The sequence below is a fragment of the Enhydra lutris genome, unplaced genomic scaffold (assembly GCF_002288905.1).
Source record: "Enhydra lutris kenyoni isolate GAN:26980312 unplaced genomic scaffold, ASM228890v2 scaffoldscaffold21, whole genome shotgun sequence".
Classification (NCBI taxonomy): Eukaryota; Metazoa; Chordata; class Mammalia; order Carnivora; family Mustelidae; genus Enhydra; species Enhydra lutris.
In genome coordinates, this window is record NW_019154105.1 from 37,757,375 (window position 1) to 37,782,056 (window position 24,682).

At 46.4% G+C, this 24,682-nt stretch overlaps 1 protein-coding gene across 1 annotated transcript in view; it reads right to left on the reverse strand.

The window, feature by feature from the left end:
• Positions 1 to 4,448: 4,448 nt before the first annotated feature.
• Positions 4,449 to 24,682, reverse strand: part of LOC111149350 (chromosome unknown C4orf19 homolog) — a 76,474-nt gene continuing 56,240 nt past the window's right edge. The window contains exons 2-4 of the mRNA XM_022506346.1: positions 22,053 to 22,102; positions 6,446 to 6,499; positions 4,449 to 5,431 (exon numbers count right to left, since the gene is read on the reverse strand). Of these exons, the coding sequence (XP_022362054.1) occupies positions 4,516 to 5,431; positions 6,446 to 6,477 (948 nt within the window). The 5' untranslated portion in view covers positions 6,478 to 6,499; positions 22,053 to 22,102 and the 3' untranslated portion in view covers positions 4,449 to 4,515. The remainder of the gene's footprint in view (positions 5,432 to 6,445; positions 6,500 to 22,052; positions 22,103 to 24,682) is intronic.

A 24,682-nucleotide genomic window follows, 5' to 3' on the forward strand; every position in this document is an offset into this window, starting at 1 on the left:
AGGTATACGACATATTGCAAGAGGACAGTATGTGCGATTTTAAGTGTGCTTCTATTAGAAATAAGAGCACACGGTTTTCTTACTGGTAACTGGAGAATTACCCACATCAACCAGGTAGATGCCAGGTCCCCGCCCAAGACCTACAGAACCCGAATCTCTGGGAGGTGAGGCCCAGAAATCTGTTTGGAAACAAGCATCCTGAAATTGGAGAACATCTGCTTTCGGTGTGGGAGGTGGGAAGGATCTCCATTTTACAGGTGGGGAAAGTGAGGGTGAGGAATGTTAAGAAATGCAAACTCAAGGTCACACAGTGAACAAGAGGCACAGACTGCTTCCACCATTTCTTCCAGTTATAGAGGTGCATGCGTAAGTGCTTGGCACGTGCCACATGCTGGTAACCCCTGAGACCCGGAGCCCAGGAGTCGTAGCTGCAGGCGCTAAGTGAAGAGCCAACCCCCAGTGGACATCGGAGTTCCATTACACAAACACACATCCTCTCTTTCTTTCTCCCTCAGGATTTTAAAGGTTGAGTTCAAGGGTGCCTGAATGGTTCAGTCAATTAAGCGTCTGCCTTCTGCTCAGGTCCTGATCTCAGAGTCCTGGACTGGAGCCCAGCATTGGGCTCCCTGCTGGGGTGGGGAGGAAGCCTGCTTTCCCTCTCCCACTCCCCCTGCTTATGTTCCTGCCCTGTCTCTGTCAAATAAATAAATAAAATCTTTAAAAAAAGAAAGAATCATCCGTAATCGGCAGATTTAACAGGGGAGTCTAAAGGGTTGTTTCTTCAAGTGGCCGAGGGAGCCCTGAAGGTCAGACGTATTAATAGCTGTCTACTCTAACCTCCTGCATCAGAGGAACTCACCAATTCAGTTCAATCAACGTGCAACTTATTTTTCCCATACAGGAACAGGGAAAGCGTTTACCAGGAGAAACAAATGTCAGCTTGTCTCTGTTTAATTATCACCCGTTCCAAAATAGAAGGTTTCAGAATAACTGAGGTTTACTCTGGAGTTTAAAAGAGAGAGAGAGAGCAAAGATCTCCACATTTTCATCATAAAAGTTCATGTCCAAGACTGAAGACCTCATTCCTGTGACCTCAGAATGAAGCTCAGATGCTTGATTTTGTGCCTTCTTCATTCTTCCGAGGGCCTCCCGCTTGGAGATGCTGACGGAAGACTTAGGAAGACACAGTCTGACTCTCTGGGTCAGAGGCAGAGTGAAGCCAAGACAGGGAGTCGGTGACTGGCCAGCAGTTACTAAGCATGGGCAAAATGGGCGTGTGCTAAGCGGCCTCAGATTCTCCTCATTCCTCTAAAGATCTGGTTTGACAGTTACGACAGTTTGCTGCTATCTGCCTCGGAAACCAGAGAAAAACATTTACTTTCTTATTTATATGATAGTTCAACTTCCCCCAGTAAAAAATGTAGACACACATGCATGTGCACACACGCACACAATATAGAAATAATCTTGTATCAAAATCAAGATTTAGGGGCGCCTGGGTGGCTCAGTGGGTTAAGCCGCTGCCTTCGGCTCAGGTCATGATCTCAGAGTCCTGGGATCGAGCCCCGCATCGGGCTCTCTGCTCAGCAGGGAGCCTGCTTCCTCCTCTCTCTCTCTGCCTGCCTCTCTGCCTGCTTGTGATCTGTCAAATAAATAAATAAAAATCTTTAAAAAAAAAAAAATCAAGATTTAACGTGGCAAATAGCCACATGACACAATTTGCTTAGATCACGAAAGACCAGGATGCCCCTCCTAATCAGAGCCTGTACCTTCTGTTCAGAGTGCGTCCGTGCTTTCAAGTTGCCCAGAATATTTGAAAAGTTCACTATTGCCAATCAGCCACTTTTCTGATATGGGGTGCCACCAGGCTCTAGAAGGAACACAGAGTGGGATGCTAGTCAGTTGCTAGACAACCTGGTGGATAAAGGTAACATCTGGAATTTCTTTTCAACCTGAAGATTCTATCCTCGGACATCCTTTGGTACAGCCTGGATATGGGGGGTAGACAAAAGGCGCCATGATAGCTTTAAAAAAAAACACTCGAAAATCTTGGTCATCTGCTAACGTTTCTGAAGCAGTTATTTGCACAAAAAGAATCTTTAAAACTTAGGTGAACCGTTAACATGGTGAAATATCCGTGGCAGTCTCAAAATGGGAAATCATATACACATGCCAAGCGCAGAAGTGTGTTTCTACGCAAGCCAAAGGGACTGTCTGCACTCATTCCTCACCCTACCCCTCTTCCGTCTGAATTGTCTTCTTTCACCCTCCTGTTGTTGAGACAGCAGCGGGAAGTCAGGATGCCTGTTGCGGTCCAGCCCTCCTTCCACTGGACCGAAAATTCAATGCCCTTCTGCTATGTCAACTGTGAATACCTCCTGCAAACTGGCTCTCTCCAGGGCTCTTGCATTCTGAGGACCTGATGTGGCAGACAGAGCAAGCTCACTGCCTCAACGTTCAATGTCTCTTCTCCCTCTTTTCAGTAAGCAAATCCTGAATTTAACTGGAAAATCCAGCCAGAGAGAAAAATAAGCTTTCTTAGCCTTTCTTGTGGCTCAATGTGACCATGTGACTAGATGTTGACCAAGGAGGTATAAATGGAAGGGAGGGTGATTCCCTTCCTTCTTTTTCCTGCATGGAAAGAACACCCAAGGATTGGAAGACACAGTAACCTTGAGAAGGAAGCCAAGATGATGGGAGCACAGGTCGCTGATGGGATGGAACTCTAGCACCCTGGACTGCTAACTATGGACTTTGTTTACATGAAGAGGTAAATACATCTCTCTTTTTATATAAGCCACTTAACACATGCAGCTGAACCTAATCCCAACAGATACACTTTGGGAAACTGTTGAAGGGATCACGCTCAAACAGGAAGCACTCAGTGTACTTAGTACAACAGCAGATCCACCTATGATGCAATTCACAATGACAACAGCTTATGTTTTAAGCACTCGGTGTGACCCTGTATGTAGAGACGGTACGCCGCAAACCAACCCAGGGTAATGTACGTCTGGTAAGCATCAGTAAGCATCCGCCATCCTTAAAGATGCTGGGAAGCTCAGAAATCAAGTTTTTATTTAAAGGATCACCAAAGCGCAGTGATGACATTATAGACACTTGACAGTATTAGAGTTTTCAGGTGTGAGGACATAAAACCATTTTTCAAGGATTTGTTTCTCACTGATAAGATTTAGCTTTTTATTGCGTGCCTACTGTGTGCCAAGCACCGTGATAAATACTTGCACAATCTCATTTAATCCTTACAAATATATACTATTATTCTCACGTAATGGATGGGCAAACAGAAGGGATAAGTTATTTGCCCAAGGTCGTGTGGCAAAGCTGGAAAGCTAACCGAGGTCAGCCACACTTCAGAGCCTGTGTTATGAAATGCCATATGCTGGCATCTTCCGTGTTCGTATTTTTCTAGAGAGACTGGACCATGCTCTAAATTCTACACTGAGTCATGTCGGAAAGGCAGTTCTTGTTTTTATAAATTAGAAGACTGGCACCCAGAGAGGGCTGTGGTTCATCCTTCGGTAAGATCAGAGCATGTGGTATCATGAGTCTGAATGGCAGGGACAGACAGCCGAAGCCATCCTCAGCAAACGGACTGGTTCTCCTCACTTGCCATTCGGCAGTGCGGCTCACCAAATGGAAAGAAACACCAAGATTTACTGACACTCGGTCTGGGGAAATCAGAACTACCTTTGAGTTACAACAGACAGACGCATATGTTGTTATATTTTAAACAGAATCAGACATTAAGTGGCATAAAATGTCTATCTCTTGGCTCTTCCCAACCTCATGAACTTAAAACTCAAATACAACACAAGCGGTTTGCAGAATTATTTTGGCCGGCTTCCCCGAGTCCCAGAGGAGATTAAAAATAACATAAAAAAGTTAAGGTCAAGGTGTCTTAATATCGCAGCTAATGACTAACCATTTGCTTACTGGTGGCTTCTTCTCCATTCTGAAGTCCGCTGAGCTCAACTCGATGTCAAACAAGTGGTTAGTGATTAGTTCCCTGGGTGACTGTCCCTGAAGGCAAGCCATGCTCTGGGGACACACTAGGCACTTTCAGTGGGGGTAGCTACCTTTTCCAGGTTGGGTACAATGTCTGGCTCGCAAAAGCAAGACAAAGAATTTACAGACAGAATGTTCTGTGATTCTGCGCCCTTGGTGGGTGGGGAGGGGGAGGGGATTAAGCGCTGGGATTTCAGAGCATTCTGAAGAACATCGATCCGTGGGTGGACGAGCAGGCCGTTTAATTCCTGCACGCGCCGTGGGCAGTCCCGCACCGCCCACTCTGATTTTTATTCCAGAGCCCTGAGTGACGGCCCGTCGGCATCGCGGGGCGGTCGGTACTGAACAACAAGCGCCCGCGCGCAGGCCCCCCAGCGATCATCAGAACAGATATTGAGTGAATAACCCGTAAGGCCGCCGGGGGGCACCAGTCTGTCCACAGAGCACGCGCACCCGACGTGCGCACTGCGCCACCTGCTCAGGGCCCTAATCTGCCTCGTCCATGTCCACGTCTTCTCCGGCGGTTGCTGCTTCTAAGGCCGCAAGGGCTTCGGCCACTGCCGCATCCTCATCCTCCGCGTCCCCGCCCGGCTCGCCGGGGGAGCCATGTGCATCCTCCTGCTCGGTTCTCGAATTGGCCTGAGCAACAGCCTCCTCTTTAAAGCAGACGCTTAGGCCGTCTGTCGTCACAGCCTCGTTCAAGGAATCCCAACTTCTCTTCAAGGGGAAGGGCATGTTCAAACTGTGCTCCCCTGCCCTGGGGTGAGTTCCCGCCAGGGGGTCCTCCTCAGTCTGGCTCTTGGAAAGACAGTCCTTTTCTTCCCGATCAGCTTTGTCTACAACAGAGCCCCAAAGGGGAGGGTAATCTGGGGCCAGGATCTGGAGGTCATGGTCTAGTACTTCCAAGGCAGGACCTTCTGCCCTGGAAGCAGCTCTGGAGTCCCCATTTCGGACGACCGGGGTCTCTTGCAAGGCCAGCAGCGCACTGTCCTGTTGTCCCGGGCCTCCTCTTTCTGGGAAGGGGTGAGTTGGGGCGACGCTGTTCGCAGGCAGTAAGCCCCTGTCTTCCTGGTGGGGCCCATGATCTCCAGTGGGCTGCAGGGGGGCCAGGGCAGGGCTGATGCCATTGATGGCGCTACCGGCCTTGCCCGCACAGTGTCCCCCCGCCGTATCCCCCTGAGGGGGCTGTCCTGGAGGAGGCCAGTGGGGCTCCTGCCCGCCGCAGGCTCGGCCTCTGCTGGACGTCCTCTTCAGGCCCTCGATCTGTAGCTCATTTTTGTGCACGAGGACTTGGCTGCTCTGTTTGCCTTTCAGTTTACCAGTGTCACCTTCATCCACCTTGCAGCTGTTCACCTCGTTGACATAGCCAGGGGAGGACACTTGAGACGGATCAAAGAGATAGCTGGGGCGGGGTGGGGGGAGAGACAAGAATGAGGGTCAGGTCAAACACTAATTCACTTTTTTCATTATTACCTTTATGAATGACTAACTTCCATCATTAATACTTTTTCTGCAGGCTCTTCTTCCTTCTACTCTTCCTGTTAATTTCTGGGATTGTTCCATTATGCCTATATGTGTGTCTAAACCAATCAGATAGAGTTGGTGTAAACGTGTACCCCCCCTCCCCCGGAAGCAATCCTAAGAAGAGATCCAAGAGAGCCTGCAACAAAGTACAAAGTGATTCATAGAGTTTAAAACAACCAAACAGGGAAATAAAACAGATGTGCGATAATAGGGGAATAAAGGGTTAAGCACATCCCCTTAATGGAATATTGTGCAGTCATTAAAATAATAAATATGAAGTCTGGACTGAATGAATGACACTTATAATAAATATTTATTATAGTGTTTTTTGGATAAAGCCTACCATCATATTGTGACTACAATAGAATAGAATTTATACACACACATATGTATGAATAAAGGGAGACAGCCATTTAGCTACAGATATAGAACTAGAATGATAAAAAGTGTTATTTGTGAAGGAAGCAAATTAATTAATGTTTTCCCTCTCGTTTGTGTAGAATTCTCATGGGATCCAAGTTATTCTGAAATGGAATCTGGACATATGTGACGGGCGTGATTTATGTTCAGCGATGTCATTTCATTCAGGCACCAACCCAAGCTTCTCTTTGCACTGAAACTCTCTGGGGAATTGGAAATTCAACCTAAACCAAGTTTGCTCTCAGAGGATGATGTCGTTCCCAAAGCGCTCTGATGGTGAACAAAATAAGTTTAAAAATCGGGGCCACATGTCCCCTTAAATGGTATCAAAGCAGTTGTAAACTCATAATTTCTTGGCAATGCTGGTCATGCCCCAAAGTGGGATAAACGCACTAAACCCACGTCTGGTCTTCAGAGGGCCCCTGTGGTAATCCCAGATTCCTCCACTGCCAGGTTATGTTTTCAACCTTACCTTTGTATCATTTTACAGCACCTGCACCCCATCTGGATTATTTTGTGTTACCATCTGGAAAAGAAAGTTAAAAAGGAAAGAACACAGTGAATGACAGGTGAATAGGAATTACGTTTGCTTTCTCTTCCCCAGATACTCCAAGTTCGTTGAGTCACAGTTTTTGGAAAAAGGATAACATGCGAGTCAGGGAGGCCAGGGTTCCTAGGAACCCCTTCCTTTATCCCAAACTGCGGATTCAGAGCTCTCAAACACCTACGGACACCGGTCTCTGTGCCAGGCCCTTTCACCAACCCTGGGAGTTACCTGTGTCGTCTCCCGTTGGCAAAGGAGGCAACACAGGCTGAAGAACGCTAGGGGGAGAACGGTGGGGTTGAAAAAGGTCTGTACCATTTCCTCCCTCACCGCCTTGTGCTGGGGATGAGGGAATGTGTCCGCATCGGCAGGTGAGAGAGAGAAGAGAGGATTCCTTACAGAGGGATTAGCTACTCCAGCGTTTAAGGACATCTGGGTGAGGTGGTTGACCGCTGTGTTCCACAGCAGACACCCAAGGAGGTCACAGCTGCGGTCATCATTCCAAGCTTCACCCAGACTGGAGTGCACCTGTGCTGCCTTTCCCATGACTGGGCCATCCCTGGCTCCGGTCCAAGGGCTCCAGGCTCTTACAGCTCAAGGACAGGCCCCTGGGGGCCTTCAGGCAGCAGGTGGGTTCAGCTCTGGGCTGCTTTTATCTCCCACCTGCCCCTTTCTGAGTGTCGTGTTTCTCGATGCTTGCCTCTGACTCACATCTTCCCTCCACAGAGAACTGATCCTGTTGTTCTGATCTTGTCTCTGAAGAGCCGAAACATTGGTGTGGAAGAACCTCTAAGTCACTTCCCATTTCTAAAACCTACAGCCTTTAAAAAGGCCGATAACAGAATCTACAGCCCCGGTCCCTCCCTCCCTGTAAGATACACACCCTAGGAAGAGGGACAAGTGGTTCGCTGTAGGCTATGTCGCTGCCTCCCAGCCCCTTCTTCTGTCATCTTTTAGTCATGGCTGGATTCCCAGGATGCCCTCACAACCGCTTCACAAGCCTTTACCCACATGGTAAATGACCTGGGCTCTCTTATTTTTATTTTTATTTTTTTTTAAAGTTTGTTGTTACTGTTGTTGTTGTTAGTAATCTTTACAACCAATGTGGGGCTCGAACTCACAACCCCGAGATCAAGAGCTGCATGCTCTTCGAGTAAGCTTGCCAGGCGCCCCATGACTGGTGTTTTTTAAGAGGTTAGAGATGGGTAGGTTACGGACCTACGTAATCCATGAACAACTTCCCATGGAGGGCTGAAAAAGCGGCCCCCCAAAGTTAGCCTATCCTAATCTCCGGAACTTGTGAATGTTACTGCTTATGACAAAAAAAAAAAAAAAAAAGTCTTTGCCGATGGGATCATAGATTGGAGATGGGGAGATTTACTTGGAGTGTATGGTTCAGAACCCAGCTCTGCTTCCAACTGGCTGTACGATATTGGGCCTCAGCTATCCCATCTGTAAATGGGAATGATGATATGTTTACCATATAGCATTGTTGGAGAATGTGTGAGTTAATTTTCACAAGAAGCACATACTTATTATTCAGACCTATTTGGACACAGCACGTTAAAAAAAAAAAAAAAAGGATGGGGGTGCCTGGGTGGCTCAGTGGGTTAATCCTCTGCCTTCGGCTCAGGACATGATCCCAGGGTCCTGGGATTGAGCCCCGCATGGGGCTCTCTGCTCAGCGGGGAACCTGCTTCCCTTCCCCCCCCCCTCTCTGCCTGCCTCTCTGCCTACTTGTGATCTCTGTCAAATAAATAAATAAAATCTTAAAAAAAAAAAAAACGATGGAAGCCTTGCACTAAAGAAAGATAAAATCTAGTTGCCACAACACACACATGAACAAACGCATTCGCAACACCAAGTAATTCTTGTTTTCTGGATAAGGGTCAAACGGTATATTTCTATCAACTGTGGCACCAACTGAAAGATAGAAGTCCCAAGTGCCACAAAAGTTCCTCAGAGAGAGAGATCGCAGGGAGCTCTGCCAGTAGTCGGTGCGTACAAGCATTTCCTTCTTCAAAGCGCTCTCAATTCAATGACCCCATTTCCAGAGCCTGGAATTTTGTTCCCAGCCTCTGCTCCCACTTGTGCCTATTTTCTGCTAATCATTCACATATCAGCTGGACACACAGGACAGATAACAAATACCACATGTGCCTCCTCCCCTCCATCAGCCCACTTCCCTCCTCCTTACCCCTCCCCCACCCTGCTCCAAAACCCTGCCCCTCTTCCCACTTGCAATACTTTTATTTATCTTGGACTCTCTTTAAAAACACAGTTAGTTAGGACGATGGGTGGTGGAAAAAAAAAAAAAGGAAAAACCAGGCTTTGAAATTTTTGAGAGAGGACCGACTGTGGGTCATCATAATGTCTTTGAAGCCATCGTGAGATATTTTCTTTTCCTTTGTTAAGAAAATTTTTAATTGATTACAATCTCATAAAAGTTTTTAATTGGTAATTCAGCTTTTTAAAAATTAACATATAATGTATTACTTGTTTCAGGGATACAGGTTTGTGAACCATCAGTCTTACACAATTCACAGCACTCGCCATAGTACGTACCCTCCCCAATGTCCATAACTCAGCCATCGTGAAATATTAATCGCTGTAAAAATATCTGGGAGGTCAATTTTCGGATGGGGAGCTCAAGAGGTGTAGGAGGGAAGGTTTTCAGGAAGGGAGAGAGAAGACAAAAGGGAGGAGGTACGAGGGAGGGGCAGGCCTTGAGTTACACCTTGTGTTTGCAGGTGTCAGAGGCTGACCAAGGTCGACCTGGAGAAGCCTGGCACCCACCTCCCCCTGCTGCAGGGGCCTGGGCCTCTGAGCCACACACACGGAAATGCAATGACTGCTGAGACTGAAGACGCCAACTGGAGAGCCACCACATCCCTCTTCCCTGTAGGATTTACAAGTCACCTGTGGCTTTTAGGCTCTCCTCCTCCTCCCCCAGGAAAACTACAGAATCTCTATTTTTTCTTCAAAGCCATGGAATGTGAAGGATGTTTTGATGGTGTTTCCCCTTTCCAGAACAAGTTTCTAGCTTGGCTTCTCCCCCACTGCTGGCCTTCGGGGCACACCGCATGGGTTTCCTCCGGACCTGGTCTCCTACCTGAGGGCCATGCTCCGAGCCTCTCTGGCCAGCAGACACAGCCTCTTCCTGGTCAGGGCTTGGCCTTCTCTCTCACACGCCCAGGGTTTTCCCTCCCCAGAGGCATTCCTTCCCTCACTGAGGCAACTGTGTCCCAGGCTGTGTGACCAGGGACGGAAAGGGTGGGGACTAATGTATTTACACCCAACCCCTGCCTGCCCGTATCTAGGGTTTCCTTCCTTATATGAAGATTCCTAATAACAAATCCAATATATTTTTTTTTTCATATGTCCCGTCCACATCCACATCTTGCTTTGAGTGAGGAGCTCTTCTATTTCCAGGAGCGAAAAGGGAATATTCTTTGCCTGGTGTGACATGTGAAAATGGGGGGGCCAGGAGACGTGCTCTTTGGAAATAAGACTGAGTTCAAAATGGGCAGTCTACCCACTTTCTCCTCCCCCCTCAACTTTGACAACAGCTAGCTTGAAGGCAAGAACTAAGTTGTCAGGTGCCTTTTATTACTTAGCAGAATCGAAATCTGCTTTCTCTTTGGAGTATAAAAAAGCAACAGAGAAGCAAAGGGCAAATCCTTTGCAACCATCACCTGGTTTACACAGGGGAAAAGCAAATACCATTAGGATGGTACGTCCGCCCACAGAGTCCTGTGTTGGGGGTTGACTCTGCCCTGCGTTTTGCGTTGAAGTTAAACAGTCCTGTGTTTGAGGGTGGACTCACTAATGCTCTGTCAGTTACTAGTCAAGTGTCCTTGCTGGAAAATCCTGTTCCATGAGGGGGAACGTGGTGAGGGTGGGGGGAGGTGGGAAGACCACGGAGAGTCAGTCTTCTGCCATTGGGCAGAGACACTGAGTCTTCATCTGACTCAAGAGACACAGAAAAAGGCTCAGCCCAGCTGCCAGGGCTGCCTGTGAATAGGGACGGTCCTAAGGAGTGACAGAGGCAAAGTTTCTACTGGCCAAATCAGGAACAACTGAGCATCAAAATAAATACTACGGATACCAAGGATTATAACCCACTGCATAAAATGAGGACTTGTGAATCTCGCGGATAGAAATTTTAAAAAGGGAAATTTCTGCCTTTTAAGTAGAAAGCCAGCTGACACACACACAAGGGATACTGGGACCAGAACAATCACCATCATAATAGTACATGACTCCAGCAAGAACCAATGCGTGCTGAGACTAGTGGGCAAGAGTTTGAGGGGAACAGAATGGCTAGTCTCAGCATCTCCCCGGCACATGCTTCAGGCTCAAACAGTATGTGGGCCGTGGCAAAAACAAGCACACAGCACCCGCAACCGATAACCAAAGGGAACACTGCCTGCGATCAACGAGACCAACCAGCTCCAGGTGCCCCCGATGGGATGTGCTGGGAACTCAGCACCACGTCTCTGGTCTTCCTGCCAAAAGAACGTAACTGGGGTGGAAGTGTGAAGCGACATCTGTCAAGCCCAAATGGAGGGATTTTCTGCAAAATGGCTGGCCTGTACTCTTAATACTAGAAAACGCAAATACTGAGGAGCCATTCCGGATTAAAGACGACTGAGGAGATACGATGGCTCAAATAAAATGCACACGCTTTTTGCTAAAAGGTCATTATTGACACAGTTGCTGAAATCTGAAAAAGGCCTAGAGATTAGGTAACAGTATTAAGTCAGTGTTAATTTCCTGATTTTGACCAGAGCACTAGGGTATATAAGAGAACGTCCTTGTTCTTAGGAAACACACAGGCAAGGATTAAGGAGGAAAGGGCATGGTGTCTGTAAATTTTAAAATGATTTAGAAACAAAATTGGGTGCGTGTGTGCATGTGTAGAGAAAGAGAGAGGACCAAGCTAATGTGGTAAATGTTAACTTTTGGGGACTGTGAGTCAAGGGTATAGGAAGGTTCTCTGAACTTTTCTGACAGCTTTTCAGTAAACTTGATGTACTGTCAGAATGAAAAGTTCCAAGAAAAAAAAAGGGAAATTAAAAAAAAAAAGCACCAATCTAATGTCAGCTCTCATTCTGTGTATCCCTAGACTAGGACCAACCCCTGATGGGAAATCACTGATATTAAGATATGCCCTAAAAGGAAGCACAGGGGAAAGGTTTTGAAAGGGAGCTCCGCAAAAGCCCACCAATTTTTTCTGGATTTAGTTATTCTGAGTATATCCTGAAGACCTTCCCTCAGTAACCAGTACCAGGCACCTGAACGCTGGAGGTCAAGAAGGGATTGTTCCTGTCCTCCGCTGCCCTCTTCGAGGGGACGAGTGCTTTGGAGTCCTCTGCTGTCTGCCTCCCCTTCCCATCCCAAGCTCCTCGCAGGCAACGCCTAACTCCCGGCAGGATCCAGCACCCACAGGCCCTTCGCACTTGCTATTCAAATGAAGAAATGCCTGCTGAGGCATAGGTGTGAATGAAGGATGAGTAGATTTTCTACCCGAGGTCACACTACCCAGTGGCCCAAAACAAAGACCGGAGTGCAGGCGCTGAGAGAGATGGGTGGGACTCAGTTCCTCCCTTTTGTCTGGGGAAGCTGAAAAACCTCCCTTGGGTCATTCTCAGGGTCAAGGGAGTTCTGCTCCAAGGGTTCTAGTCCACGGTAGAGGCAGCTTCAGGGAAGTGGTGTGAGTTGATTGAAGTTGGAATGCTTGGGAGAGAGACATGAAATTTAACACTTAAATTTCCAGCTCCGTTTTTGAAAAACCAACTCACCAGTGTTTACAAAACAGTTGGGATTTCATGTAACCTGGGCAGTGGATGAAGTTGACAAATATTGAGTTGTTTCTGGGTACTGAGCTCCTGGGCTCAAGAGGAATGAAGGATAATATTCAGCAGGTGCTTTCTAGGCTAAATACGAGATGGCCTGCCCAACTTCCCTGACTGCGGAATTCACAACGGAAAAGGGACAAGAAGCTACATTCTAAGACTACTCAATCCATCTCCTCCTTTCTGGATAGCCTTGGAAAACTCTTGGTGTGTTTCCTTTTCTCCCAAAGAGGCTGAGCTTGGCTGATTTTAGAGAACCTGAAAAACTATACAAGGACCTTTTATTACCAGCACCATCAGAGAGTCTGTTTTACACGTCCTCAATAGTTGATGTATGGGGCGCCAGGGTGACTCAGCCCGTTAAGCACCTGGCTCTTGGTTTCAGCACAGGTCATGATCTCAGGGTCATGAGATCAAACCTTGAGCTGGGCTCTGCCATCAGTGGGGAGTCTGCTTGAGATTCTCTCTTCCTCTCCCTCCCCCTCCCTCTCTGTCTCAAATAAATAAAAATAAATAAAATCTTCTATAGTTGATGGGCTACGATATATATTAGCATCGCCCAGAACTGGGTTCGATGGGATATTGATGTGCAGAGATGTCTTTGTAGGTTTTTCCCTTCAGAAAGGGGTCCCTGGTCAGATAGGTTTGGGAACAGTAGAGATTAAGTTTAAAGATGAAGGGTGCCTGGGTGGCTCAGTCGGTTAAGCGTCTGCCTTCTGCTCAGGTCATGATTCCAGGGTCCTGGGATGGACCCCTGTGTCAGGCTCCCTGCTCAGCAGGGAGGCTGCTTCTCTCTCTCCCTATTTCCTTCTCCCTGCTCATTCTCCTTTTCAAATAAATAAAATCTTAAAAAAAAAAAAATTAAAGGTGAACACATTCATGGTTTTGAGTAAGAACTATTTTACCTTGTTGACCTCAGTATCTCCCCAAATTATTTGACCACAGAATTCCCCACCCCCTGCAAAAGAGTTATTAACAATCAACAAAATTTCTGTTTTGTGAAATATCTTGGGAAGAACAACTATCGAAATGACAGTCCTAATTATCAGGGGAAGTTTTATGCCTCAGACTAAAAGTGTCATATGGCGTCGGGTGGGAAGCAGCCAGGCAAAGTTACATGTTAGCAACAGCTCCCGCACCACGTGCACAGATGTGGGAAACTTTGTGGTCTCTCGACCACAAAAACAAACTTTGTGGTCTCTCGACTCTCTAGTTTCTTTATCTGCAAAAGGAGTCCATGACCTCAAAGCTCTCCTCCAAATCTGATAACCTAAAAGGTGACTCAGTGAACAAAGGGGACTTCCCTCATGACCCCCCTCCTCAACTTGCTTTACGCATACTTGCCCCCTTGAATCCTTAGGCAAGGCGGGCACCAGTAGCACAGATGGTGCGGGCGAGGTTTCTCTCAGTGGCTTGTAAACTACACCACGGCCATCCTACTGAGGTGTGCTTGGGTCCAGGTCCACACTCGGCCCAGCCCAGGGTCCTGAGCAAATACAAAAAGCTTCCCCTCCTTGTGCTTCCTCGGCCCTGAGTTTTCCGGCTCATTCCCTCATGTGTGCGGCTTTTTGGCAGGGGTCTCCTCAGCCTCTGTCCAGGGAGTCCCGGGGGAGAGGATGTGTAACAGCAAAGCTGTTGCGGCGAGGACTCCGATCTCAGGGACCACCCTGTGAGGCTGGAGGAGGGGCGCTGCTGGGTCCCTAGTCTCCACTGGAGAATTCAGGAGGGGAGGAGGCATGGGATCCCGGGCTGGAGGTTAAGTTCTCAGGAGCCAAGAAATCAGTCAGTCTCCGAGGATGAAATGTCAGGTTGAAACAGCTGTATCTTGATGAGAGGCTGCGCTGGGCCCACTCAAATCGTATTATTTAGAGGGCTGCCTCCTTGGCCTTTCCTACGGCTGTTCTTGCTGGTGTGTTTACCCGAGGAGGGTGTCTACACTGTTCCTGCGGTGCTTCATTGCACGAGCTCTGGGGAACAAGCCAGGTCCTGGTCCCATGACTTCACTCCTGCTGGAGCCGCAGGATCCTGGGTGTCTGTGTTAAATGTGGAACAGTAAGACTTTTCCAACGGTGAGAATGGCACTCCATTTTCCTCTCCTTGTGGTCCATAGACTGGCCAACCGCATCTCTCTGATGGATCTTAAAAACAGTTCTATGGGGCGCCTGCATGGCTCAGTGGGTTAAACATCTGCCTTCAGCTCAGGTCATGATCTCGGGGTCCTGGGATCAAGCCCCACATCGGGCTCCCTGCTCAAATGGGGAGCCTGCTTCCCCCTCTCTCTGCCTGCCTCTCTGCCTACTTGTGATCTCTCAGTCTCTCTCTCTCTGTTAAATAAATAAATAAATAAAATCTTAAACAAACAAACAAAAAAACAGGTCTATAGCCCTTTCTATTCAAAATCTGAAACCATGTTTTCTTTCCTGAGGTGGTCACCGGTCTGCTGTCCTTAAGACAGACGTTTTGTGAATGATCACAGTCATTACACGGTGTCCCCGCTGATTCCACGGCTCTCCAACGAATCCCTAGTGTGTACAGGGCACTGGACCAGGTTCTGGGAAAACAATGGTGCCCAGGTGTTCCCTGAGAGAACTTCTAGTCTTGAATGTGTGGGTATGGTGGTGGTGGCAGCGGGGTATCTGTGTGGGGTGGGATGGGATTTAGATAAACGTTTGGGAAGATTCATCACAGCATACCGGCATTTCAGCCTCGTGTTTAAAGGAGCAATCTAGGTGCCGAGTTGCCAATTTCCATTCTACCACCACCACTTATTAGCTTTGTGACCTTGAGGCAAATTTCTTAGCTTCTTCAAGCTTTAGCTGACGAATCTGCAACATGGGAATGGTAACTGTTCCAGCTTGCCAGGACAGTTTTGAAAATTAAATGAGCTAGAAGTTTGTAAGGCATTTACTATAGTGTCTGGCATACTGTTAGTACTTATGAATGCTTAGTATAGGTAGTTAACGTTTCAGTGTTTACTATGCATCAAATACTGTTTTAGGAACTTTCTTTTTAAAAAAAATATTTTATTTATTTATTTCAGAGAGAGAGACAGCGTGCACATGCAGGAGCAGGGAGGGGGCAGAGGGAAAGGGAGAAGCAGATACCCAGCTGAGCAGGGAGTCCGATGTGGGACTCGATTCCAGGACCCTGGGATCATGACCTGAGCTGAAGGACAACACCCAACTGACTGAGCCACCGAGGCACCCCTGTTTTAGGAACTTTCATGTACTCATTCATTTTAACTTTTCAACAATCCTCTAAGGCGCGAACCACTGTTTTATAGATAAGTCAAGGGACGTAAGTTAGAAGGTGGTACAGTGTAGCTATTAATGCTGTTGTTCTAATTCTCATTATTGTTAATGTTTCCTGGCATCTGTCTTGGTAGGTTCTGTTGATTTCTGAGTCCACTGGATTATACAACAAGCTGTGGTTTGGGAATCCAGTAGCTTTTGCAAAAGGGAACTAGATCCTATTAATTTGGGCTAGGACCGAATTTTATAGGTGTGCTTGCCTCTGTGACCACCAGATGGCAGTACAAAGCAGTTGGTTCATCTACATTGGCTGGGGACTGTGTGGGAAAGGCCTCTGAGAGACAAGGTGTAGGGCATAAATAATGTAGGCGCTTTGCTCTGGGGCAAAGTTAGGGAGTAAGTGATGCGGTAAATATTTCAGATAGTGGACTGTCACTTCTAAGTCTCGGTGGCCATGGCACCACCTTATGGCAGGGCCTCCTGCAGCTCTGGCCCAGCCCGAGGTTTAGTCAGTAATCTGGCCACATCGTGGTGGGGTCAAAGGGCTCCCGCAATTCTACAGAGACCACTGTTGACACAAAGACTGCTCATCAGATCCCCAGATCGGAGAGTCTGGGTAGCTCCCTCCCACCTGTACGTCTGGAGAAAAATTCTGTGGAAGTGGCCGGGGAGGAAGGAGCTTGTGGAGTATAGAGTTACAATTCCTTCCCCCAAGATGTGGTGCTGCTGGGCAGTCCATGTGGCTGCCTCTCCCTGTGGCCATCCCTGTGCCTCCCCAGACCCTGCGGGCTAGCCCATGTGTGAGCCGGTTTTGGAGACCCATCTTTCGGATGAGGGTACGTGGCCATGAACTAGGAAGTGAAGACAAGCCACAAAATAACACATGGGTCAATTTGAATGTTTGGGGGGACGCAGCTCATTATTTTTAATTAAACATAAATTCAGGATATTGTGTGTTTGACAGGCAAAGTTGGCATGCATTACTGGAATTAGACAAAAGGCATACAGGAATTTCCAGTCTGTGATTAGCCTGGGTCCAGCCCTCTTGATACCTCACCAGGCCCCCATCCTCCTGAACCCATGGTGGGAACTGTTTTAGGGGAAAAGTCTGAGTGGCTCTGCTCTGTTCTCTGGAGTGCACATTCCTAAGAGTAGACTTCTGTTTGGAGCAGATGCGATGTGATCCCTTACTGGATCAAGGCCGGGGTGTGCGTGGGGAACCTGGTGGATCCCGCAGAGGGCCCGGGCTACACCTGGGCCTGGGTGGGGCCCGAGCACCTGTATTTCTAACAAGCACGCAGGTGATGCTCATGCTTTCTGGGGACCACACTTCGAGAAGCGGTGCTTTACTGCAGTAAGGATGCCAAGGCAGTCTAGGCCTCTTAATTTTTCTCAGAAACCCATACCTGTCATTGCTGTTCCCAATCCCATCCCCAACTGGGGCAGTTTTCCAAACTTCTTTTTTCTAAAAACTCTGTTTTTCAGAATTTGCATTGAAACACTTTCTAAATTATATTCGGTCTGTTATCCTTCTCTATGGGAGTTGTAACAGGGAAAAGCTAAAATAACCAAGTGTCTCAAAATATGGGACATATTGAATTGAATGACCTCATGTTTAGTAACTGGGACATAACTGGCACAAATCTATGACATGGGGCTGGCTGATCCACGCCTGCCTCCTCCTGCTGGCTCCGCATCCCAGGGCAGGGCAATGACTAGGAGCCCCGGCCCTCTGGGTCTGGGTGGGTCCCACCGATGGAAGATGCTGGTGGAAGAGCAGAGGTGGAAGATGGGAGAAGGCAGGGTACTTTTCCCTTTGTCTCTCTCGCTGCATGGACGGTATCCAGTCCATCCTGCCACAGACTGAATCTCCTTCACAGCCTTCCATGGCTCCGGCCACTGGCCCAGCACCCAGGTCTGCACCTCCCCCTATGGTGCTCCTGTCTTCCCGCCTTAACCATCTCTGTCTTTGCCTCATCAGCTGGTTTCCCAGCTCTGCCAACTGGCTCTAACTTCCCTTTGTTTAAAAGGAGAGGTTCCTGTTTCTGACCGGACCTAGCCTCATACAAACAGTATCCTGCTCAAAGGCTTTCTAGCTCAGCCACTGGAGAATATACGGCAACAGTATTGGATTCTGCAAAAACTGGTATTCTTGAGTGTAGCTATATGGTTGCTTGCTGCACGCCTGACACAGGGCGGCTCGTGCGGGATGTCAGTGGTGGCTGGGGAAGGGACGTAAGCCCCTCCATCATCTCCATCATGTTCTCTTCCCTTTCTCAGCCCAAATCAGTCTGTCTTCTGCACAATGTGACTTTCTTTTTTTTTTTTTTTTTTAAAGACTTTTATTTATTTATTTGACAGAGAGACAGATCACAAGTAGGCTGAGAGGCAGGCAGAGAGAGAGGAGGAAGCAGGCTCCCTGCTGAGCAGAGAGCCCGATGCGGGACTCGATCCCAGAACCCTGGGATTATGACCTGAGCCGAAGGCAGAGGCTTTAACCCACTGAGCCACCCAGGCGCCCACAATGTGACTTTCTTACAAGTCTCCTATCTTCCCTTCCAAGCTCTTAAACCCCTCCTATATCCATATACGGGTATTCTAAAACTGCCACTGGAAAAGGGATCAGGGAAGAAGAACCTTCATGCTATTTTTAGTAATCTCATGAAAATACTCAACATCATTGATGCGTGTGGGTGACGGTGGTTAATAATAAGCTTACAGACGTTCTTTATGGCTGCTAAAATAAGGAAGTTGTTCTCTATTATTAGTATAGGCACCGGGCCGTATCGACCCATTGGCCATCATCAATATAGTGTCAGGAAGCTGATTTGTAATATGCCCCTAAATGCTTCAGTGAGGCTCCAAGTCAATAGCTTAAGACAAATATCTAAAACTCTTAGCAGCAGTAATCTAGATATCCCCCTGGGCCTATCAAAGTGCTTTTGCAGTGTATGCTGAGGAAGTCAATGCAGATTATTACAGACAGCTCTGAGGAGAAAGTGACTGGGACCATATATGGACTCAACTAGTATCTACATAATCTCATTGAAAATAACAGATTTTCCTCGGTGATGTGGACTTAGATGTTTCCCCCAAATTCTGTTCCTTGGGTAGAATCTTGTTGGCCGATGGGCTAAGCCACCATGCCACTGAAAACCGAACCAAGTGTGCTGGTCAGGGATCATCACTGCAGCACCAAGATTCAGACTCAACTGAAGATGGTGGGGGTAGGGGTGGGGGCGGGAACCATGACCTTCTGAATGACTTTTACTTTCCAAGAATTTGAACAAGTGCATTTTGGAGCATCTTCACATAATAGCATTATAGTTTCTTTGAGAAGATTTTAAAAATCTGAAATGAAGATGATGTGTTTCACTTAACACGTGTAGTTCTGTCTTTCTCACGTGTGATCAGGGGACCCCCCCTTCTGGCATACTCTGGACCATCATGGTAACAGTATCAAAGGACAAAACTTATCTTATCTCAGTGTGCTGGGCTCATCTACTGACTTCCGTTCAAGCTGCAGAGGAAGCCCAGCATCACCCATCTTTAGTAGGGGATCTGCTTAGAAACATAAGAGACATCCTTGGCATTAGCACACGATCGCTTTCATTTTCTGGCCATATTACCAGAAGAATCAGACAAAGAACATGTATAAAATCATAGAGGGGGTCTAGGAGAAGAAGAGGAAGAACTTGGAAATCCAGCATGCAGAAGACAGTCTAGCACTGTAATTATGGGAATGGGCTCTGGAGTCAAAATCTGGATTGGCCTGTTCAAAGCTGGGTTACCTCCAGTGAGCCATTTAACTTCTCAGTTTGCCAGCCATCAGATGGGGGAACACAGCAGGTAATCTCGCAGGGTTCCTATTTTAAGATTGCGTGATTTAGGGGCACCTGGGTGGCTCAGTCGTTAAGCTGTCTGCCTTCAGCTCAGGTCATGATCCCAGGGTCCTGGTTTCGAGCCCTGTATTGGACTCCCTGCTCAGCGGGAAGCCCGCTTCTCCCTCTCCCACTCTCTCTGCTTGTGTTACCTGTCTCACTGTGTCTCTGTCAAATAAATAAAATCTTAAAAAAAAAAAAAAAAAGATCACATGATTTATGGGCACCCGAATGGCTCAGCTGGTTAACTGTCTGCCTTCAGCTCAGGTCATGATCCCGGGGTCCTAGGATCAAGCCCCACATCGGGCTCCCTGCTCAGCAGTGAGTCTGCTTGTCCTTCTCCTTCTGCCCCTCTCCCTGCTCATACTCTCTCTCTCACATTCTCTCTCTCAAATAAAATCCTTAAAAAAAAAAAAAAGATCACATTATTTAAACACGGTGATGGGTCTGGTAGAGTGGGTCTAGTAAGTAGGAAGTTCTTAAATGTTGACTGCTTTCATGTTCATGGTCGTCTGTCAGAAGATTCTGGAACCACGGGCTGCTAGTTGTGTTTAGGCACTGTGAATAGAAATGAGTGATGTTCTGAGCGAACCCTCCCTGGAACTACGTGGGAATCAGGGCACATCTCCGACAAACGGTATGCTTCCTACTTGGGAAACAGCTTTATCTGGGAGTGGGGAGAGGTCTGGAAGAAACATGAAGCGTTTAGAAAAAGCAAAGTTCTGGCAATGATGAGGAAGCCTTACAGGAGGCGATGTGGACCCAAGTGTATACCATACGGTCAGTCTTGTACTGCTACCGATAATGACAGCTTTAGAATCAAGCCTAGTTCAGAGCTGATGCTTGGAATCACCTAGTTCTAAGGCCTGGTATCATAAAGACTGCCCGAATCTTAGAGAACATCCCATTCAGTCACCTCATTTTACACATGTACTCCGGACTCAAGGCTGGAAGCACAAACTGGTCAGAGGACAAGAAAAAACAAATGGTCCCATATTTTAGATGACTCCTCCATACGCAAAACTGAATCCCCAAGGTGTCTTGAAGTACAGTAAACACAGTTTGTGCACTTGAAGACACTGAACCTGGTTCTAAGGCCTCAATTATCCCTCAGCACCGAACTGGGAGCAGTACACCCTGCTAGTTATCAGGACACAAAGAGACAAAAGATCTTTGCTGTTGGTTGAAGAGCTCACCACCCATCATGCAGCATATATTTTATGAGCACCTATTATGTGCCAAGGGCTGAATTCAATTTCAGGAATCTGGGAAGAATTTACAGTCTAGCAAGGGAAAAATGTATAAGTAACAAACAATCATGGGGCACCTGGGGGGCTCAGTCGGTTAAGCATCTGCCTTTGGCTCAGGTCATGATCCCAGGGTCCTGGGTTCGAGCCCCACATTGGGCTCCCTGCTCAGGGGGGAGTCTGCTTCTCCCTCTCCCTCTGCCTGCTGCTCTCCTTGCTTGTGCCCCTTCTCTCTGTGTCGAATAAAATAAATAAAATCTTAAAAAAAAAAAAAACATAAGCAGATGACTAGTCTAGTGTTAACATAACTGAAACGCATCACCCACTACTGCATTAAGGAGCACCTGAGTAATCCTGGGAAGATTAAGAAAGGCTTATGGGCAAAGGTGAGCAGAGCAGATAATGGTGCTGGCAGAGTTCGGGACCATATTCCAGGGGGGAATGAAACCTGAAGGCAGGAATGCGGCCTCTTACACTGTCTCTCTTAGACCCACTCTCTTCTCTCCACGTGCACTGCCATTGCCCCGCCCATAACATTATCCTCTCCTTACCTGCATCCACCTGACACATTGGACATACAGAAGTCACATGATCTTGTTAGGACACAAATCCTAATCATATCACTCTCCTTATTTATAAAACTTTTCAAAGGTGCCCAATGCTCTCAGGATATTTAATAACATATTATAATCATGAGGATGATAAAAATATCAAACGTACATAGAGCTTCCTAGGTACCTGGTGTTAATCTACTTGCTTTATGGGTCTAATTGATCCCCATTATTTTTTTTGATCCCCATTATTTGTGGATTCCTTAATTTGTTTGAATTCATCTAACTTGCTAAAATTTATCTGCAATCCACAAAGAAATATTCACTGTGCTTTACAGTGACTCGCAGGCATGGGCCGAGTGGCAAAACATTTGAGGTGTCTGATGGGCATGTTTCTACTAAACTCAAACAAGGCGATGTTCCACCATCTTGTTTCAGTTCCTCATAGTAAAATCTTTCAGTGGGAAGACTTAGTTGGGTCATGCTCATTTCACATGTTCTAGAACTGTATCCCGAAACAACACAAGTAAAAAAGGAAATAATGAAATTCTACTCAAATCCGAATGAAGCCAGAAAGAAGTGGATTTAAGGGATTGCTCAGTTTGCTGGCTTTAACGTTTCTGATTTAAAAAACAAAACAAAACAAAACAAAAACAACTGTCATGAAAGACCGAGTAATAGCAAATTTAATGGAATATAGAAAGAACAGAACCTTCTTCCCAAAGCATTAAGAAGAAAATAGCTTACCTGTTGTGGAGATTGTCCATTAGGTTTCTCTCAAAGTTTAACTTCTCTTCCTGCAACAAGAAAAAGGTTGCAAATTGAGTCTGCAAGTTGCCTCCTGTTCATAGCCAAGTTACATCTTGGAAGTGAGAGCAGACAGCGCATCTCAAGGGGGTGCTAGGCAGCGATGAGGGGGAATGGCGTTCCTGGCCCAGAAGACAAGTGGCCTGGGTCTATAGCCTAACTGCAGCCAATCAGCAATCAGTGAACAATCCACCCAAATTTCAGTGTTTTCCTCTATAAAATAATGTCGTGCAAGTTAAAGAGCACGATGTGGAAGTGGTCTATCACGTGCTGGGCATGCTGGGGCTGTTCAATAACCGAAAATTACAGTCATTATTTAATAAACATCACATGACAACACACCCCTGCTGGGTGAAGTTTCAACTAAACAGAAAAATAATTCAAACAATTTGCTTCCTAGACACATATCAGTCAAAGTTTCAATGAATACATGTGAAATATTTTAATAAAATACATAATTTAGAAAATAGCTTTGCTTAGTGAAACTAATGATACGTAGGACTTGAGAAAGTAAAGCTAATGTTCGGATTTTTACCAACTTCTCGGTGATTATTAGAATAACTCACTTATATACAGACACAACTTTTTCAAGAAATGCTCTTAGCCCATTCCCAAGTAAATCACTTCTTGAGATCATGACTTCTGCCTCATATTTGGCATGCAGTATCGGAAAGGTTATATCCTTTTGGTAAATCATTTTCATTTTCTTGTCAGTAATGTGTTTTCACTAAGTATTGTTGCTTATTGTTGAATAATTTGTTAAAATTGAATACACTGCCCAAATGCCACATGATTCTATTCTTTTTTTTTTTTTTAAAGATTTTGTTTATTTATTTATTTTTTTTGAGAGAGGGAGAACATGAACAGGAGGAAAGGCAGAGGAAGCAGCAGACCCCCAAATGAGCAGGGAGGCCCAATACAGGGCTTGAACCCAGGACCCTGGGATCATGACCTGAGCCTAAGGCAGATGCTTAACCGACTGAGCCACCAGGTGCCCCATGATTCTATTATTCTTAGTTTTTATCACAGTGTTCATAATTCAACTCAAATATTACTTGGTAAGGATGACATGAGAAAGGCAAGCCCTTGGGGAGCTAGCCATCTTGTTGCAGAGGCCAAGGAGACAAGAAGAGTTTATAAATCACTAAAATATTATGCAGGGTACAAATACTGCCATCAGAGGCACACAGACAAAAGGGCTGGGGGTTTGTGTAACTGAAGCAGGCATTCACTCAAATTTGAGAGACACCGTGGTAGATGGAAACATAATGATGGTGAGATGTGGAAGGAAGGCCTTTCAGGTAGAGGGAACAAAGAGGACACAGGAAAGGATGGAGTATTATTTAGTGAACAAATAATTGAATTCCTACTGTGTGCCAGGCACCAGGAAACTGTGGTGAATGGGAGTGTTGTGTGCCCTATAAAATGACAGCTCTACATGCAAAACAGGGAATATTCTGGTTTGCTTGGTGTTTAAAGAACTTGGACCTTGCCATGTGGTTGGTAGACTTGCCATGTGCCAAGTGCATTGTGGGAAACCTACTGGATGTGGCAGTCTGGAGTTACAGATGAGAACCTACTAAGAGTGGGGAATGGACCTTGAAGACAGAGCATTTAGACTTGGATCCACAGAATGAGGTGGAGCCAGCCATGTAAACAATAGCTCTCAACAAGGCATCCCATGGTTAAGAAGCCTTAAGTAGTTCTGCATTGCCTACCAAGTCTTTCATGTCCTCAGCTCAGCATCCAGGGCCTTCTACAATATGGCACCACTGGCTCTGCTAGATCATCTCTGCAACTTCTCCAGCTACTCCTATTTCTAATCCATCTGGATTTTTTGCTCTCTTTTAAAGATTGTTTATATTTTCCTGTTTCTATGACTTTGCACATATTATTTCTCCCAGTTAGTATGCCTCTATGCTCATTAATCTTGTGCAAAATTCTGATCCTTCAAACCTCATTGCACATACTACCCCCTCCATATAGGTTTTTTTTTTTTTTTTTTTTAAGCCCAATTAAAGGTAAGTACTCCATTCTTTTCATCTCTATAGAGTCTTTAACTTCTTGGATGGCCTGATCACTTTTTGTCTTTGGTTATAGTGATTCACTTATGTAATGTGCCCTCCATTAGACTGTAAACTTTTAGTAGGGAGGGGTCATGGCTTCATCATTGAGTTATAAGTATCACTGAAAATTTTAAGATGCTTAATGCCAATGTATTATAAAACAGTATACATATTTAATCAAATCTAAGACATACATGCATTCATTTGCCTTTTAACACCTCTTTTTTTAAAGATTGATTTATTTATTTGAAAGAGAGTGAGAGCAAGGGAAGAGGCAGAGGGTGAGGGAGAAACAGACTCCCCCCTGAGCAGGGACCTCAACCTGGGGCTCCATCCCAGGACCCTGAGATCATGACTTGAGCCAACAGTGTGGCTGTTTTACACACTGAGCAACCCTGGCGCCCCTGCCTTTTAACACTTCTGAAACAGAAATGCATCTTACAATCACTGGCACATCATGGTTAAATTGGTGGCATTATTTTCTATTTTTATGGTATATAAGAT